This window comes from Dinoponera quadriceps, unplaced genomic scaffold (genome assembly GCF_001313825.1).
Source record: "Dinoponera quadriceps isolate SergipeBrazil2010 unplaced genomic scaffold, ASM131382v1 scaffold3324, whole genome shotgun sequence".
NCBI lineage: Eukaryota > Metazoa > Arthropoda > Insecta > Hymenoptera > Formicidae > Dinoponera > Dinoponera quadriceps.
The window spans coordinates 135,606-154,018 of NW_014557953.1; the positions used below are offsets into that span (position 1 = coordinate 135,606).

Here is an 18,413-nt window from a genome sequence, read left to right on the forward strand (position 1 = left end):
CATCTTCTCCCAGTGTGTGCTCGGGTGTCTACGCGTCGCCCACGCGTACAACTTCCACAGGGATTGTCGCGCAACTCAGCCGCAAAATCTACATTCATGTTCCACATTCAGCCTTAATTGCAAACGCCTCTTTCTGAATTTTACCCGGTCCCTTACCTTTCTTTCCCCCTTTCTTCTTCTTCTCACCCCTTTCTTTATCTTTAACGTGATAAATTCTCGTTTAGAACAACCGAGATTACTGTCAGCCTTTCTTTCAAATTCAGTCGACCGCCTATCGTTCGCGGCGGCGAAGATTACGATACAAAGCGGCGTCTCGGGCATTCTGTACTACACATTCATGTTACCGTAGACACCCGGCGCATTGACTTCGCTCCTTACTTATATTCTTACGGGATTATTTACACTTGGCGAGGCAAACGGATCAATAACCGTCCTTCGGCGGCGCTGAATATTATTCGTGCGCCTTCGCGCGGTGTAAGTAAGCGCATCCGTGAGAGATCGCGAGAACACCGAGAGGACACGATCCGTTTGCGTTCTTCTCTCGTTTTTTTTTTTTTTTTTTTTTTTNTAGTTCTCGTAGGACCGTTAATTATCTGCGCGAGATATTAATTGGGTTAACCCATTCACCGAAGGGAGGAAATACACACGCTCGCTAAATCGCTGCAGCGTAGTTCGCCCCATCGCATCACCCCATGCCATTTAAATGTCTTGTGTAGCGCGTTTATTTAAATTTTATACCAATCTCACGACTCGAACATGTAACCTCTCCCCCCTCCCCCCTCATCTCAAGTTCTCTTACGCTCGCTGTAACGTTACATATTGAATCGCGTAACAAGGTATCGCGATATGCATTCTGTGCCCCGCGGCGTAATAATGAAAGGTCCCGTTCCGGCGGACCGTTTCGAACTTTGATTACATTGATTTTTAAATAAAGCGAGTTCGTTTCATGTATTATCTGTGAAAATAACTCGTCGTCCGCGCGGAGGGATCGCTTTCGAGAGGGCGACGCTGCCCGAGGGGGAATTCGACCGATTCGCGCCGGTTTTTTTCGGAGCGCTGCTCAGACGACGAAGCTCCGTGCGTCTCGCGAGATTAAACCGCGGAATGTTTCCTCCGTATGGCTTGTCCGTTCGCTTGGACGCGAATCGCACCGAAATCGGTAGTATCTGCGCCGCGATCCATCCATCTCGATCGCGACGTCTTCTAGGTTCGAAAGAAGGTCTCTCAGAATCATTTCTATCGCCCGACACTCCGCTCACGATCTCTCCCAATCATCCCCTTCATTCATCGATGATCCCCACACCGTACAAACTATATTGTCTCGGTATAAATAAAAAACAAAGGAAAAAAAAGGAGAAGGAAGATAAGTGAGAGAGAGAGAGAGAGAGTTAAGCAGAAAGAGTAAAAGAAAAAAAAAAGAAAGAGACAATAAGAAAACAATCAAGCGATTCTCGGTTCACGGCGACCGATTTAATTAATCGATTTCTTTTGTTCTGTTCCGGTCGACGTGTTAGATGGCCCGACAAATGTGAAGGTCAACATCTTTCTCCGCTCTATCAGCAAAATAGATGATTATAATATGGTGAGTGCAACACACAAGTAATCATCAACAAGGCCTATATACAGTCTGTATATCCTCACATTGTGTACAACTATTAACGTCACGTGTATATGATGCCGTAAGATTTGCACTTCTCTGTACTTGTATCTGTATTACGCGCATACATGTATGCGTGCATGATTAACCGCGCGCGCCCGACGATTGCACGCACACGTGTACTCGTGCGTCGCGCTGACAGTGGATGTGTGCTACCAAGTCGCACCTCGTTGATTTTTCTCGATGTCGTTGACTGTCATGTTACATCTATATACATACGTGTCATACGTGGGGTGTGCCAGGCTCACACGTCGATTTTCCGAGCAATTTAGGAATCGATCTCCCTTCGACCGAAATCATCGCGTCTCGGTAGACGTTTGCGTGGCGCAAATCGGGGACGAATGGAGACGCGCATGAGCGAACTCTGTCGTTCTCGTCAGCGGGATCCAAAGTCGTCGGCGTTGAGGATCGGGAAAATAGTGGCTCGCTTCCCGAGGAAGCTCGACTCCCACAGAGCGCCCGGGGAATCACGAGACGGCGCGGTGAGCCCGTCGCACCCGATGTATGATCAGTGCTCTGTATGTTTACATACTGATTGTACCGTTCGATTGACTGTACGTTGCAACCACGTCTTGTGCCTTGTTGGAACCTCTGCTATAGAACTGACCGAGAAGTGGCCGCGGGTCGGAGAGAACACACACAGGGCTCTCGCGAGCTCTCGTTCACGTCGAGAAAAACGCGTTCCCGAGACACCGTTGCAGGTTGCTCAGGTTTGTTCGACTTGAAAGACGATCGTCCCGCGACGCTTCTCCCGCTGGAATTTATTCCGACTGTGAAACGGCGTTCGCGCGGTCTTCGCGACGATCCTCAAAATTCCACGATGTCGGGAAATATATGAAGAACACGAGAGTGACGAACCGCGCGAGAACGAGATGTTGCGCTCTCGAAAACGGGACGATTCCTCGAGGAGAGATATTTGTATCCTGCAATCGGACACATTTCCCGGGAGCGAAGTTGCACGTGATTTTCCGACTGTCACGTGACTTAGCGAGCGACTGTTACCGCTGAAAGCTTTCTGCGCGTAATACAGTATATGTAAGTGTCTCCGTTCTCGCTTTTCCGATCGACATCAGTTTCAGCCGAATACACCCGTCGAATACAATTTGGGCACCCCTGTCACGAACGGCGCACCATCGAGTTCTTCTCGAAGTCACAATTCAATCATCGATTTTCCTAGTTTCCCAGCCGTCACACGGAACTCGCCGGATAATTGGCATTCTGCTTCGACGAATCAGAGACTCGTTACGCTCGCACCGGGGTCGCGTTCGGAAAAACGATACTCGTTTCCACACGTCCTTTTCCCTGTTTCGCTGTTTCGCACCTTCATGCGCTCGTCATCAAATCGACCATGGACTTGACATATATATTCGTCAAAATCTTTTTCGCACGCGCTGTTCTAGCTGTCGCGCGGGAGAAGTCGGCCGTTCAATTTTAGGCCCTGCAAGGATCTCTTCTTTCTTCGTTTTCTTCCCTTACTTCTCTCTCTCTCTCTTTTGTTCATTCTTCCACTCTCTATTTTTGTTTCTCTCCCTTTCTCTTTTTCTCGTCTCCTCTCTTTATCTTACTCACTCTGTATCACGCTCTTACAAGTACGAGCACGTTAAGCATCGCTGAACAAATGTTTGTTGACTGAACGAACATACGTTGCATAGCGACCAAGTGGAGGGAATGCACCTAATGCACCTTTTAGGGGGCTTTATTGCGAGCGAACGTAATCAGAGGTGACGGTAACGGCAAAACAATTTGTACGAGCACGCTCAAACCGCAGGTTCACGACCCGTTCTCCGTAAAGAGCACACGAAGAAACGCACTGTTGCCGCTCAGGCGAAACCAAATTCGATACGTGAGGCTGCTCATCGGTGAAAGAAATCGCCGAGCGAGCTGATCCGAGTTCTCGGCGAAACCCTCTATGGCCTGATAAGATTTCGAAATAACGTGTAGCGAATGGCGATTGAATGAGAGAGCGGATTGAAAGCCCCCGACTCGAAACATTGCGATTAGTGTGTTGCGTGCAGGTAAGAATGGCTGCTTCTCGACAATCGGAAAAACCTGTAAGAGAAGCCCGGGGTGAATGGACGCGCGCGTTTAAAGAAAAGGAGCGGCTTGAATTTCAATCGCCCTTCTTCTTCCACTCACCGAGCGTTAACGTACCTCGTACTTTTGTCTCTCCCTCTCTCTTTCCCTGGCGATCCACTTTCAACCTGTACTCACAACTTAACTGTAACTATATTTTACACCGTAATAACAGTCAATATAATGAAAGAGAAAAGTTCGGACATTAGAACAGCGACCGAGACACCGTTTTTTACTCAGGTTGTAAAAAGTGTCGAGGACGTAAAGATCTCTATCGTCCGTAGAGGGTTTGCGAGCCTAATTATTTTCGCGACGTATCCCACTATCCCATTGCCATCGAGACAATTGCCGGAACAACGGCGACGACACACACTTCTTTCCCTGTTGAAACGAGCTATTTTCAAGGGGGATCGACTTTCCCCCTCCTTTCAATTAGCCTTTCGTCGCTTCGCGTAATCGAGTTGCGCCACTCCCCGGTCTGTGTTGTCAGACATTTAAATATCTCGAACGATTTCCCGGGGGCAGTAACTATCGCCATTTCCGCGACGTAAAAGAAGCAATTGTTTCGTCGAACGGCCGACTAAACGGCAAACATATTACCTCGCGGCCGTAACTCGAAGGTCTCGTTCATGAAAGCCTAATGGCTGATCGTTCGCTGAAGATAAGAGCCAATGAAGGGGGAGAAGAAAAAAAAAACGTGAAATTACGACCGTTGGTGTTTTTCGCGCGTGACGGTCTCTCGATGCGACAAGACCAAAGGGATTCGTTGTCTCGCTGTAAATGTGGGATCCTGTGGGTGTCCACGAGGATCATTCGATGTGAATTCGTAAGACGCTGCATTGAGTATATATTTTATTTTTTTATTTTTAATATAGAGCACTCTAAATGATTTTTTCTGAATGCTTTGCACTTGTCACTGTATAGCATAACTGAGATATTCACTGTATTAGATCTTATGTGCTAAGATACTGGTTTTGTTACATTACATTGCTATCTAATCCGATCTGATATGATTTCATGTTGTTCGTGTTTCGTATTTGTCGCAAGTACTCGATCATATATACAAGCTAACCGACCGCTCGATATACGACGAGATGACGACAACTGATATTACCTTTCGGAGACGTTTACACAGAGTTGACGGGAAAGTAGAACAATTTCCCGTCGCACACACACACGCGCGCGCGCATATATTTTGTCACAATTTTATCATTCGATCGTAATAATTTTCCGCAAAAGTCGATTTTTACGCTTCTACGAAAGTGTCATCGACCCGGTTGAATTTGCGACGACTTGCGACGATCGAAACGGGCCGTGTGAGAAAGAAGAAAAAGAGGGAAAAAGATAAGCATCTCCTCGTTCTGATTTGTTCTCTTCAGTCGCGGAGCTCTGTGCGAGGTATATCCGAAAGAACAACTCGATTTCCCGTTCGCATATTCTGACGACGCACGACGGACGAATAACGTCGTTTGCGCGCGCCACTTTCCATATGTAAAAAAGCGGCAGCGATCGCTTTTCACCCGCGAAAAATGCGAAAATCGCGAACGTAACATACATACGCACACAACACACAGATAGACACCCGGGATACTTCTCCCAAGGGAAGGTCGTTGTTGTTACACGGTCTAATTACAAGTACCTTGAAGTACAAACGGGCATCCGCGTGTTCGCTCCCTGTGCGAGCGTTATTAATCAGTAAATATAAAAAAGTGTGAAACGCACAGTCGCGACGCATGAGAACGCAAGGCACGAAGCTCGGAGAGAAGGTGATGAGCCGTGAATCCTCGTTTGGCGGCATGTTCCTCAATTTTTCAGAAACCATTCGCCGAACGTTAGCGAATGGGTACCGGCCGAGTCGCTAGAACTTAATGACGAAACGAAAGCCACGTAGCGGACGAGTTAGCGGGAGCGCAAATAGGAGGGAGAACGAAACGAGCGCGCACGCACGTGTGTGTTGCGCTTGAAAAGCGAGAAAACTAACGCCATGACCTACGAGAAAGCGAGCGAAGGGCCACCGACGGAACGAAATGAAAAAAAAAACTAATACAAAAAAAGCGAAACTTCATCGCATTGCACGCGCGGGGAGGATAGGCCGACGAAATTGGCTGCCGGTAGGTTACGAAAAAGACAAAAGAGAAAAAAAATGAGTGGAAAGTATCGGATCGAGAAGGGGAAACAGAGACGCAGGAGAAAAAAAAGAACGAAAAGTATGCGGAAGCACTTCCCTCTTACACCCCCCTCTGAAATAGGAAACAGGGACTTGGCCGGCGGAGGGAAAAGCGGTCCAGACGGTGGGAACACGAGAGACACCGTGAGCGAAACTGCATGCGTTTTCTCTTTCTCTCTCTTTGCCGTGTACAAACGCTAATTAATAACGTACAGATTGCGTAGAAATTGGCCGAGATATTCCGGCGTTTGACACGATCTGGGTAGGTCTTGTATCGCTTTTGCATGGCTCCCCTCCCACCGCCTCCCGCCACCCTTGGCTGCCTATGTGCGCAGTGTATCGAGACATTTTTCATGACAGATCTCGCCGTGTCGATGTACCCCGCCGTTTTTTCTTGTCGATGCTTGTTGCTCGCGAGTGATTATGATCGCTTAATCGCGGGAAAAGGAGCGTTCCTGGACCGCGCATCTGGACGGCGACGAAGTGAAGCTGGTCGGTCGAGTTTCGCTCGAGGAACGCTCTCTTACCCGTCGCTCTACGACGAACAGTCTTCTGTTCTTTTACATTTCGAGAGATATACAATCGGCCGCCACGATAGCAGTTGATGACCGTCACGGATCCGACACGCCAGGTGCGACAGGATGACACATCGTCGCCCCTGGATCCGTGACGCGAGTTAACTTATCGGCTCCAAGAGAGATCAATTCAGCAGATGTGGTCGCGAGAACGGTTGTCGACCTCGTTAATCCTCCGTTGTCCTCGGCTTGGATTAAAATCGCGCAGTCTCCTCCGATGTGGAAGGGGGGACTCGATTCGATCCCACCTGTCCGTTTCGGAACGTTCAAAAAGACGCGATTTCTCGGCGCATTTTTGCCTGAGAATATCTCTTTTGTCCGATGTGTCATACCTGTGTGTCGACGATCGTTCGCTTTTTACGGTAAGGACACCGCGGGTACCGATCATTGCACGTCTCAGGATGGCGATATGACACATTACTACATAGTTAGAAGGAAAATTCTCTCTACGCTGTGCGAGAAACGTTTGGAATAATCGCTTCTTACATAGGCGCAAGATTTTTCTTGTTTCTTCTTCTGTTACTTTTGTTTTTCTTTCTCCTTCTCATGGGACACGCAGGAGAAAGATTACGCGAGTTCCTTTTTTATCCGCGCGTACTCCCGTCTGATAATTCGCGCCGGCTTTCTTTGCGCGTTTATTAGCTTTCCCGTCGCGTCGAGATATTATCGCGACCAACTCGTTTCTATAGGATTGATAATGAAATCGTGATTATCGCTCTTATCTTCGTTAAATGCAAAGCTGCTATTTGCATAAAGCTGTATTCCCTTCGTTCGTTACGGAGACTAGAACGTTACAGTAAGCGCAATCCGATACTCCGGCGATCTAGACTTCCGTTGCTTTTCATTACGTTTCGCACGTTGGTTCTACCTTACTTTACTTTGAAACTTTATAATTGGGAGGACTATCGCCCGGGGTGTTGAGAGGAAAGAGAAACAATTTGCGCGCTGTATACACGCTCGGCCGTCACGCGCGACGCTCTGTTTAACAGAAATTTTTCTTCTGCCCTCCAGGAATACTCCGTACAATTAACATTTCGGGAACAATGGTTGGATGAGAGATTACGGTTTAATGACTTCGGAGGTACGTAGATTTCACAACATTACGACTTCGATGACATTGTGACCCCCTTCGATTACGCCGGTACCGCCGCGATATAAGACGACCGCGCGTGTTGACACTGACATGGAATGCAATATTTCTCGACGTAGAAAATATTCTCTTGCGAGATACGTCGCGAAAATTCGACGAGTTCGGCTGAGAATCGTATTTCTCTTTTATCTCCGTTATAAATGCCAAAGTATTTTTACGCAGTGATTTCGTATAATCCGATATCTGCGACACACGCGAGAAATTCCACGCACAAAGGAACGTTTATGTTCGGGACAATGAACAACCGGCAATCGTTTATGCTTTTCTTTTTTTTTCATACCGCTGTTATTACGCCGTAAAGGGCGAGACGTAACGTTTTATTCACGCGCTAGTCGTTACGCAAATTCGCAACTAGCTGTATTTATCCTCTCTCTCTCTCTGTCTGTCTGTCTCTTTCGCGTGCGCGCCCGATTCTCGCTCGCTCGCATGCTCTTCCCGCGCGCTGAATGAGCCCGACCGATCGATCGCCGACGTCACGCCGATTTTTCACCGAAGCCGCCCCGCTTCACTTGACGTTTTGCAGGTCGACTTAAATACTTGACTCTGACGGAGGCTAATCGCGTCTGGATGCCGGATCTGTTCTTCTCGAACGAGAAGGAGGGTCATTTCCACAACATCATTATGCCGAACGTATACATACGAATCTTCCCAAACGGCTCCGTTCTTTATAGCATACGGTGAGTACAAATTCGTCCAACTGCCGGGTCAAGTTTATCGGCTTGTTCCAGCAGTTCCTGTGGGTTTTTGCGAAGGTTTCAAGGCCGATACTTTTATAGTTGGTTATAACTTTATTCGATTTTAATGTATCGACCATTTTTTCGACAGTGGGTTATCGAAGAAGGAAATGAAGAAGATCGTGCCTGACTATCGGTTCTGAGTTTTTCGTAAAAATCCATACGAACTTACATCCACCAACCTGACACTTTCGCGCCTCTGCACGGAGAAAAATTCAAGAGAGACAGCAAACGTTATGCCGTTATAACAAATCAATATACAGGATGTTCCTTAAGTACTGTCCAATATTTAAGGAGTTGACTTTTGAGATTATTTTATAAAGAAAATTTCATGTACTTAATTTCCGCTCCCGGGTGAGCGCCAGCCCCTTCATGGATTTCTTTCCGACGTTTCGTGAACATTCCAAGTCACTTCTTCAAGGTGAGAGACGACCTAAAACGGCCTTTCAGGCCGTCTCTTATCCCGAAGGACTGGAATGTTCACGAAATGTCGGAAAGAAATCCACGAAGGACTCGGCGCTAACTCGGAAACCAGATTAAATATTTATCCACACCGCGGAAACTTAAAATATCAATAGTTCATATGTTCGTTTCTTAGGGAGGTCGATTGAATTGATGAGATGGCGCGATATCAGATGTGTATTTTTGCGATTCCCCTCTTCTTCTTCTTTTTCTTCTCGCAAACTCCATTTATCCGTCCGATATTAAAATCGTGGCCCGACGCGCGCGAAAATGCATTATCCATTCGCGCGGTTCATCCTCGTATAATCGAATGTTGCGAAATTCCCTCGGCTAATGTACACACGGCAGAAGAAGAGAGAGAGGTCTCTCTTCTGTATACCGTGTGTGATGACCAAACAGGGCGCGCGTTCGTTATTGCAAATTAGGTTTTTTCATCGACGTGCTGGCCTTATATAAACCGTCGTTGTTTTCTTTGCCGCAGGATATCCTTGACGCTGTCCTGTCCCATGAATTTGAAACTGTATCCCTTGGATCGACAAATTTGCTCACTTCGCATGGCCAGCTGTAAGTAATTTCGTCTTGGGCTCGCGTCTAATTTCACCCGGGCGCATTTATATCCCGGCGCCTGCTGAGTAATTATTCGTGATCCGACAGACGGATGGACGACGAACGACTTGGTATTCCTCTGGAAGGAGGGCGATCCTGTTCAAGTGGTGAAGAATTTACATCTACCCAGGTTTACTCTGGAAAAGTTTCTTACGGACTACTGCAATAGTAAAACGAACACCGGTAAGTAACGCGCATCCTCGGCGAGTCGCCGACGCGCGTGACTGATTTTCTTCCGTTTGAATAAACAATGCAGGAGAGTACAGCTGCTTGAAGGTGGACCTGCTGTTCAAGAGGGAATTCAGTTACTACCTGATCCAAATCTACATCCCGTGCTGCATGCTCGTTATCGTGTCCTGGGTGTCCTTCTGGCTGGATCAGAGCGCCGTGCCTGCTCGGGTGTCATTAGGTACGCATCAATCAGAATGAGAAGGAAAGATTGAGAAAGCAAAAGTGATTATAATTGTGACATCAAATTGTACAGTTGCTGTAATGAGTTGCCGATTGATTTAATCATCCGGCCAGCAATTATGTCAAGGCGACATTTCGTTACAATCTGTTTACGCAGTATTGATTTGAGGTCGACCGGCGATCCGTTTCTTCTTCTCAGCAAACGCAGTTGATCGTTAATGACATGAATCGAATAGACGACACGTCCGGCGGCACTTGAACGCGACGTTTCGATCGACGCTTTTGCGCGCGTTCTCCCCGTCTTGGCCTTCTCCTTTTTGCCGACTGTTCTCACGTCTTCGCTTGTCACGAGAGCGCCCCGACGTCTTCTGCTTTGCTCATGCAGGCGTAACGACACTGCTGACGATGGCCACGCAGACATCAGGGATAAACGCCTCACTGCCACCGGTATCTTACACGAAGGCTATCGACGTTTGGACGGGGGTGTGCTTGACCTTCGTGTTCGGCGCTCTCCTCGAATTCGCGCTAGTCAACTACGCGTCGCGCAGCGACATGCACAGCGACAGCATAAAGAAGCAGTTTCCGGCGAGCGAGATGGAGCATTCGTCGTCGATCGATCCATCCTCGGAGCTGCTCGAGCCAGACGGATCCGCCAACTTCGCCATGGTCAGTATCCCGAGACGACGTTCCTCGCTCGAGATGCTTTCGAGATAGTCGGGCTTTTCGTTCGCGTCATTGCGTTCCCGATCTCATCATCGACAGTTCCCGCTTGGCGGAGAGAGAGAGAGAGAAGTGTGGGAATTTTTCGCGAGTAGATTTCAAGCCTTTCTCTCCTCTTCTCTCAAATTGTCCCGGACGCTTCTTCGAGATCGAGGAACGAGATTCCGTAGTTTTCTATTCAGCAGAAAGGCGGTGATAATCGATTAAGGAGCCAAGTAACTAATGGATCAATACCGCCCGAATTCTTTCAGAAGCCTCTGGTCCGACACCCGGAGGATTCCATGTCGATGGATAAATTGCGGCAGTGCGAAATACATATGCAACCAAGGAAAAAAAACTGCTGCAGGTCGTGGCTGTCCAAGTTCCCGACGAGGTCCAAGCGCATCGACGTCATCTCACGGATCTTCTTCCCAATCGTATTCGCTTTCTTCAACCTCACGTACTGGTCCACGTACCTGTTTCGGGAGGAAGAGGAGGGCGAGTAAGCCACGAGGAGGAAGCGCTCGGATCAAGGGAAGTGGCTCGCGGCCATCCTCAACAGTTTCAAACACGACCGCAACGTTCGCGTCCTCGTCGACAGTATCATCGTCATCCCCAGAATCACAACCATCATCACCATCATCACCATCACCATTATCATCATCATCAGCTGTCACCGCCGCAACGTCATCGCAACCAACTGCCGCATATCTACCAGCAGGACCATCAGCAGCGTCATCAGCGTTTTCACCCGGATCGCTCGCCGTCGCCGTCCTTCTCGCCGTTGAACGACGACGACTGCGTCGCCGGTCGATGTTCGCCGAGGGCGCCGCGACACTCGCGAAGAAGCTCGGCGAGATCGTCGCCGTCGCGGTGGCCGTCGCCGGCGTCGTCGACGTCGCCCTTGGGAACGCCGTCGCGCACCATGTCTCGGGGCGCGACACCCTCGCCGCCGAACGCGGCGTCGGTGCCATCCACGGCGGCGCCCGCGAGCAGCTGCTGGAACCTGCCGCGTAAACTGTTCACCTGTCGTGTCCAGGGTAGCGCGAGGATCGACTTCATATCGCGCATCGCCTTTCCCCTCATGTTCATTCTCTTCAACTTCGCGTACTGGTGTATTTATCTGTTTCAAGGCGAAGACGGCGCGGTGACCAACAAGTGAGCGGAGAGAGAAAGAGAGGGAGGGAGAAAGCGTGACGGAAGAATCGAGTTGTTGGTCGACGTTGGATCCTTGAAAGAAGAAGAAACACGTTCGTCTCCGATCATCTACCGGCATCCCGACGAGAGAGACCGTAGCAATGTAGTTCGCTCGACCGGCCACTTCGACGATACCTCCGCAGCCCGCGCCGCGAAACAGCGGAACATTCCAGGACGAGAAGATACGACGCTCGGCGGATGAAGATGGCTATCACGGATGAGGACGCAGCGACGCGTACTATACGTTGCTACACGTTAACACGTCGTATACGCGCGAAAACCGCGTGTATATATACACACACACAGACACAGATAGACAAACATCGTACCTCATGACCCACTCGGAAGACCGCGTGCCACAGACTGAACTGAAAGCGTAGTGGGCCCTGTATAGCCACGGCCTGTAAACGATTAAAAAAACAGAGGGAAAAAGAGTCGCAACAAATTTATAACTAACTAATACCTACGTTTCCGCACGTCGACGAGCGAGCTCATCGGCGCGCGCAGCACTCTCGCACCGAGCATCACGGCCCGGTTCGTCGTTGCGAAATTAAAACGGCGAACGGTCTCGATCAAGTTTTAATTCGCCTTAAGACCGGGACGATCGCTCCTTCGTTCGTACAAGGGTGTTGTTTGACGAAGAAACGATCGGCGTCGCCCACTCTTAAGGCCGTGTCGCGCACACACGCACAGGGGAGGGAATGTTTGACGACGGGAAACACTCTAGGCGTGTGTACACCGGGTGTCAAACATTCCGGTAGTGAACCTCCCGCGTGTACGATGCCTCGCTGGTACGAGCTGGCTGGGTTTTCGAGCCTAGCGGCCTCCCGTGTTTCGTATCTTTCGATTTCTCTCACCCCGCTGTAATTTGTAAAAAGGAGACGAGGGAGGGGGCCGCGAGGCTGAGAAGATTGAGAGAAAACGATCGCGATGCTTACGTACAGCGGACTTCCGATCAGCAGTGCGCGTCTTGATATCGCTAGGAGTAATCCTTGTTCCGCCTTTCCCCGAGAACGTTTCCTTTCTTTCGTCTCTCACGGGGACGTCCGAATAAGGATTAACGTCAACGGGACACGCGAGCTGGCGAGCGGCGGTACGAAGTGTCGACGGTCTCGCGGCTTCCTGTTTTTTCCGCCGCCCCGGGCCGACGCGGCTCGGGGCTCTCTCACGTATTGCTCATGAGAGATCGAGGACGCCACGCGCGCGGAGGACTCGTCGGCGCGGCGTCGTCGACCTCGCGGACGGAATGAAGAGAAACGACGAAGAAGACACGCGGAAATGTGCTCACTCACTAAAGCGATAGTTGTATTTTTTGAAAATACGAGACGTCACCCTCACTGGACAGAGCCGCGTCATCATCGATAAAACAATCCTCGACACAACCCCCCCTCTGTGGTGACGGACGGCGGAGGGAAGCGCCGCGCCGAGTTCGTTTCAACGGGGAAAAAGTCCTCGATCGCGTCCCTCCCCCGTGCGTATCTTCCCTCTTACTTCGTGCGACCGGACACTACGCGCGCGCGTATCTAATAAGAAGTGAGGATCTTGCGGGCTCCGCCCGCGACTTTGGTACACGAATCGTTTCGAGGGACTGATTTCAAGCAACCTTTATGCTGTCGCAGCAAACAAATCAATACATCTTTCTTGAATATTGCTCAATATTAGAGAAGTTGGCTTTTGGGATCGTTTGATGAAAAACGCGAGCATACGTCCCGTTCTTCATAAAACCGGAGGTCGAGTCTTGAAATACACGTCTTATAATATATGGACGGTACTTGAGAAACGCCTTATATATTTATTTATTTGCCGCGACAGCATGCAATTTGCCGAATGATTTTTCCCCGCATAGGACGCGCGTTGTGCCTGGGATCGGAAGCGCGCGCAAATCGAACTTCTTCCACGATCGCCGCGACTCGACGTTATCTTCGGAAACTTCTGTCCCTCAGACGCAACGTGCCTCCCACGAGTTCCAGAACGGAAGCTTGTCCTCACGAAAGCGCGCGGTAATATCGTCGTAATGTGCTAATATCAGTGTCATTCACTGTGTGTGTGTGTTTTTTTATAACGAATCGCCGCACTCTTTTCGAAAATCTTATCGTGTTACGGTTTTAGGAGTTATAAGCTAACGTGTTATGGCAAACGTTTGTATTTGCGGCTCAAGCGAGATCATCCGGACGGACTTCCCGCAGGCGCGAAACGACCGAGTAATCGCGAGCAAGCAAGCTTACTTTTCGTTCGGCCGGTGCACCTTGTTTTTCCTTCCGCTAATTCCCTTCGAGACAAAGCTCCGATCGCCATTTTCCGCACCTCGTCGCGATAAAATTGTCATCTCAACCGGACGCGAAATCGAACGGAATCTGCCTCCAAGGAACGCACACCGTAATCTCTCGACTCGTTGTCGAGTTCCTCTCGCTTCACGACGATGAGAGGAGGTCAACGTAGCCGTGTGTATTGGCGTAAAGGTAATGTGTGTGTTCTTCTCGATGGAATAGAAGAAAGTCCGAGAATGTTCCAGCACCGTCGATGTTACGCGTATACGCGTGAAATATTCGCTTCGCGCGTGTGCAACGAAGCACGCGACGTTATCATGAGCGGAATGACGTCGGCAATAACCCGGAAGGCTAATTTCTCGCTCGTGCGGCGTTAGTCTTGCGTAAAGCAATTAGGCTCAGAGTTGGCAAGTGATGCGTTACTTGCCGTTAAAAAGTTACTTTCTTCAATAACGCGCGACTATATATATAACGGTTATACATAACAACGTTATTGATTTATATTTTTCACTCATAACGCGTTATTTTTCACAGTGGGTATCGAAGAACGACGATGAGTCACTAAAAAAAGAAAAAAAAGAATAACTTGCCAACTCTGATTAGATCATAGATACAGCGCAGGTCTTTTTCGTTCTTCCACCCTTCCGTCCCTCGCGCGCTCTCGGTCGCTTGATTTATCCGCGCCGTGTCCACGGTTTGGATGTAGCACGCATAAAGGCCGCAGTAGAGACTTGTTTGCGCGCAAACAGCGTCTAAGAGACGCCAGCTTCCGAGCGAGGAACACCGTGTATATTTAGGAGCGACTCTGCGCGTGCCTACGTGCGAGAGACTCGACGGGACGTAAAGCCAGTATTTGCGAGACGATTACGTGTATCGGCGATGGATCTATCCTCCGTGATACCTCGTCGGGCGTGTACATACGTATATAGTTAAACCACGAGGCGGCGGGTCTGAATGGTTATCGAACCGTGCTCTCGGTTGCATCGCGAATCTCATCGACGTCGTCGGCACCACGAGCTGTTTCGATAATCAGCCGCGAGAGGATTGCTTTCGCGTGAAACGTTCGTCGGGACAGGTGACGACGAAAGAAGAGCCACTTTCGCATTTGTTGCCGAGAAGTCACGAGAAATAGACGCGATCGAGAGATTATGCCGTTTTGAAGGCCATTCCACAATGGCCGTAGGAATAAGTCCGTAAAGCTGGATAGGTGCGCTAAGTACTTTCGTTCTGAGCATTAAATTATAACATAGTCTCTAAGCGTCTCCCCGGCGCCACCGAATGTCGCAATTCCTGAGATTTAAACGTTATTGCAACTTTTGGTAGCGTGAAAAAAGCGCTTTGTTAGAAATTACCTAACACCTTTTACAGGTTGGAGCAAAAGGCTCACTAATCGCAGATCCGGACTGTGCAAAAACGTAAGCGTTGAGCAAATTGACCAACCACAATTGATTGTTCTTGAAGGAAAATAGTCGACTGTGATTGATCAATTTGCTTACTCCTTATTTGTTTCGGTATGTTTCACTGTAAAAGATGTATAATAGGCCGCAATATAGGATCGTAAGCGAAATGAGTTATTTCTATTTCTTACCGCTTTACGGCCTTAACGTAGTCCACTCAGAGCGAAATGACGCATTAAAGTTCTATTCTCCTTCTACTTGATTGGTGGCTTGCCTTGCGTTTCGCTGTAAAGCAGGCAGCACCGTTTGAGGACATTACATTCTACGACCTTAATGCTACGGACTTATAGCCATGTTAGGGCCATTGTAGAATAGCTTTGAGAAATCCTTCGCCCCCTTCCTTCCAGCTACCTATTCCCCGAGCAGATTGTTCTCGCGTGGCGATCTCTTAGTCCCACAACGACGCACCAGCTGTTAACCCTGAAAAAGACCAAGCCATTTTTTTATTTCGATATGGTTTCTTCTCTTCAATTTCGGAGACGTCCTACCGTGACTTCTCCTAAATTTTCCCAAATATCAACAGGAATTATAAACATAAGTCTGACCGCAATGGACTTTACTGCTAGCTAGAAGTGGCGGCCTTTTTTAACGTTAACGACGCGAGAAACGAGAACATTTGGCCCTGTCCGACAATTTCCCACGACGATCTTTTGTCACGCGTATACACTGAGTCTCCAAACACTTCTTTCTCGACGCGGTTGGAACGATGGTCTAATGAGAGAACCCAGTTTTCGGAAACCAGTTCTCTCATTGGACCATCGTTCCGCATCGAATGATAAATTATGTGATAGAAGAATAATTCTCAAGAATAATAATTCAACGCCGTATTGAAACCCAGTGCACAGGGATCGAGCACACCGCTTTTGTTTTGCGACCGCTTCCAACGTTTCACATCTCGTCTCCCATCCTCGCTTCCACCCCTCCGAAAGTTAACCGCTCTTCGGTCTTCAAGACGAGGCTTCCGTTTATTTTGTAACGGCCGCGGATTACGACCGACTGAATTAATTAAGATTCTCATCAGATCTGCTGCACGCGCGCGCGCAGTCACGTAACACACGTCACCGACGCGTATCTCCCTCGAGAGACGGCGCATTGTAGGATAAAGATCCCACAGAGTCCCACAGAGATGGGAATATCACGATAACGTGAACCGGATGGATCTCTCTCGCAGACCGAGAAAATGGGAGAGAGAGAGCTACGCGACGGTGACCGTAAGTTAGGAACGACCGTGTAAACTTCATTGTCACCCACGTCTGGAGCACTTCCGTGCTACACCGAAAGAAAAAAAAAACATAGCGTCTCACACAGATATACACACACACACGCATATACACGAGTATATGAACCTCGCACGACACGATCCCGTTGTATCGCGGATATTATAAGCTCTCTCCCACGTCCGAGACACAGCTAAAGGGTTTAATGTTATTGTTATATGCGTACGTTGTAATATATGTGGTCGAAGCATGCTCAGCCCTGTAACAAAATAAATCCCTCCTTTATCCCCCCGAACTCATGCGAGGAACTTGTTACATACACACGATATGTGCGCGGTTTCCCTCCCCGCCGCAACGGGGGGATCTCGCGTCACATTACATTTCGGCGCACGTCACACCGCCAAGACATAGAGCTCCGACGACAAAAATCACCCTTCAACGTTAACATACGACTACATCGGTAGCTATCGTTTTCTTACTATCACCGACGGATCTCGGCGAGCGGGCGCCGTCGCCTCGGCCGGAAGTGCCGGGGTAACTTCGACGAGCTCCCTTCCGAGCTCTCCCGCGAATTGGGAGATTGGATTTTTCCACCGAATTCAAGTCGGAGCGATCGTGCGGTTCGATCGAGATGCTCCGTTATTACTCTCTCTCGGCCGAAGCCGCGGGTCTCCTCGCCGCAATCGCGATCCCACACCGTCTCGATTAATCCCCATAAAAACCGCCACTCGTCCTGGATAAGTAACGACGAGCGGATATTAAGCATTGTCCATTATAATCGTAAGGATTGTGTCCTCCTGGCGAAAGCGGCGGAACAATCGACTCGAGCGGCGAGCACGCGTCGAGAGAACGTAAGAAAAAGAAAAAAAGATATTGCATGCTTGTGATTCGAGTGCATTCCAAGATGTGTAACATAATAAATTTGTATCGTGGCACATATTCCGGTAAATTACGAATCTTCCCGCGTGAACTTATTAGATCGTCAATTACACCAGTGTACACCTTAACGATCGAATAATAATCATTCCTGTCGAGAGAGAGAGAGAGAGAGAAATGTGCGCGGACGTGATCCCAACGTCGTTCGCGTCCGACGAAGAATCAGAATCTGAGAGCCGAGAAAGAAAAAAAACGAACGAACAAACGCACGGAGACATCAGGCTTGAGAAAAGACAAAGAGAAAAACGAAAAGAAGAACGGTATTCTAAAATTACCATAAGATCTTTAAGTACTACCACACTGTAATTAAGATAACAATTCAATTAAACGCAGAACAGACGAACCGATACTATGCGTCTCAGTCACTCTCTGATTGTGTTACTCTTTCCCACATAAACGCGAACCGCACGACGATCGTTCAAATTCAAATCCTCGTCAAGTCTCTATTTCCGATGGATCTCTGTTGCTTCGTTAAAGGAACGACGCATATTTACATATTAATGCGCGTTGCTCGTTTAAAGAAAGCATATTACAGGTAAGTAACACAATAGAGAAGGTATGTGTGTGTGTGTGTATATGTGCGTACAATGGGGTTGCAGGGGACTCAACGTGCGTATTATGCGCATACGAGACACTGAATGAGAGAGAGAGAAATACGGAGATAATTTAGACATCACGAATTTATTTGTCACGTCTGCGAAATACTGTACATCGAATTTTATTTGTTGCAGTCGCCTAAATACACTGGGATGTATTACAAATAAGCACTAAACGTCTATATAATTTATTACGATCTACGAATACA

General features: G+C 48.6%; 2 protein-coding genes across 11 annotated transcripts in view; both read left to right on the plus strand.

Annotated features, from left to right (window-relative positions):
- The window catches only part of LOC106749525 (glutamate-gated chloride channel), a 46,620-nt gene extending 32,001 nt beyond the window's left edge, over positions 1–14,619 (plus strand). For 4 of the 10 annotated variants that reach the window (XM_014629058.1, XM_014629065.1, XM_014629060.1 and 1 more), the window contains 8 exons: positions 5,980–6,021; positions 7,484–7,553; positions 8,146–8,299; positions 9,300–9,382; positions 9,473–9,607; positions 9,681–9,833; positions 10,221–10,501; positions 10,807–14,619. In XM_014629058.1, coding sequence (XP_014484544.1) covers positions 5,980–6,021; positions 7,484–7,553; positions 8,146–8,299; positions 9,300–9,382; positions 9,473–9,607; positions 9,681–9,833; positions 10,221–10,501; positions 10,807–11,040 — 1,152 coding nt within the window. In that variant the 3' untranslated portion in view covers positions 11,041–14,619. Of the gene's footprint in view, positions 1–1,514; positions 1,583–5,561; positions 6,042–7,483; positions 7,554–8,145; positions 8,300–9,299; positions 9,383–9,472; positions 9,608–9,680; positions 9,834–10,220; positions 10,502–10,806 lie in introns of those variants that run through there. The other 6 variants (XM_014629062.1, XM_014629061.1, XM_014629059.1 and 3 more) reach the window with 5 other exon arrangements.
- On the plus strand, positions 11,043–17,957 carry LOC106749518 (protein hunchback-like; the record flags this gene model as incomplete). Its single annotated transcript, XM_014629045.1, has 1 exon — positions 11,043–17,957. A coding segment is annotated over one exon (654 nt), but the record flags the coding sequence as incomplete, so codon positions are not given.
- Between the last annotated feature and the right edge of the window lie 456 nt (positions 17,958–18,413).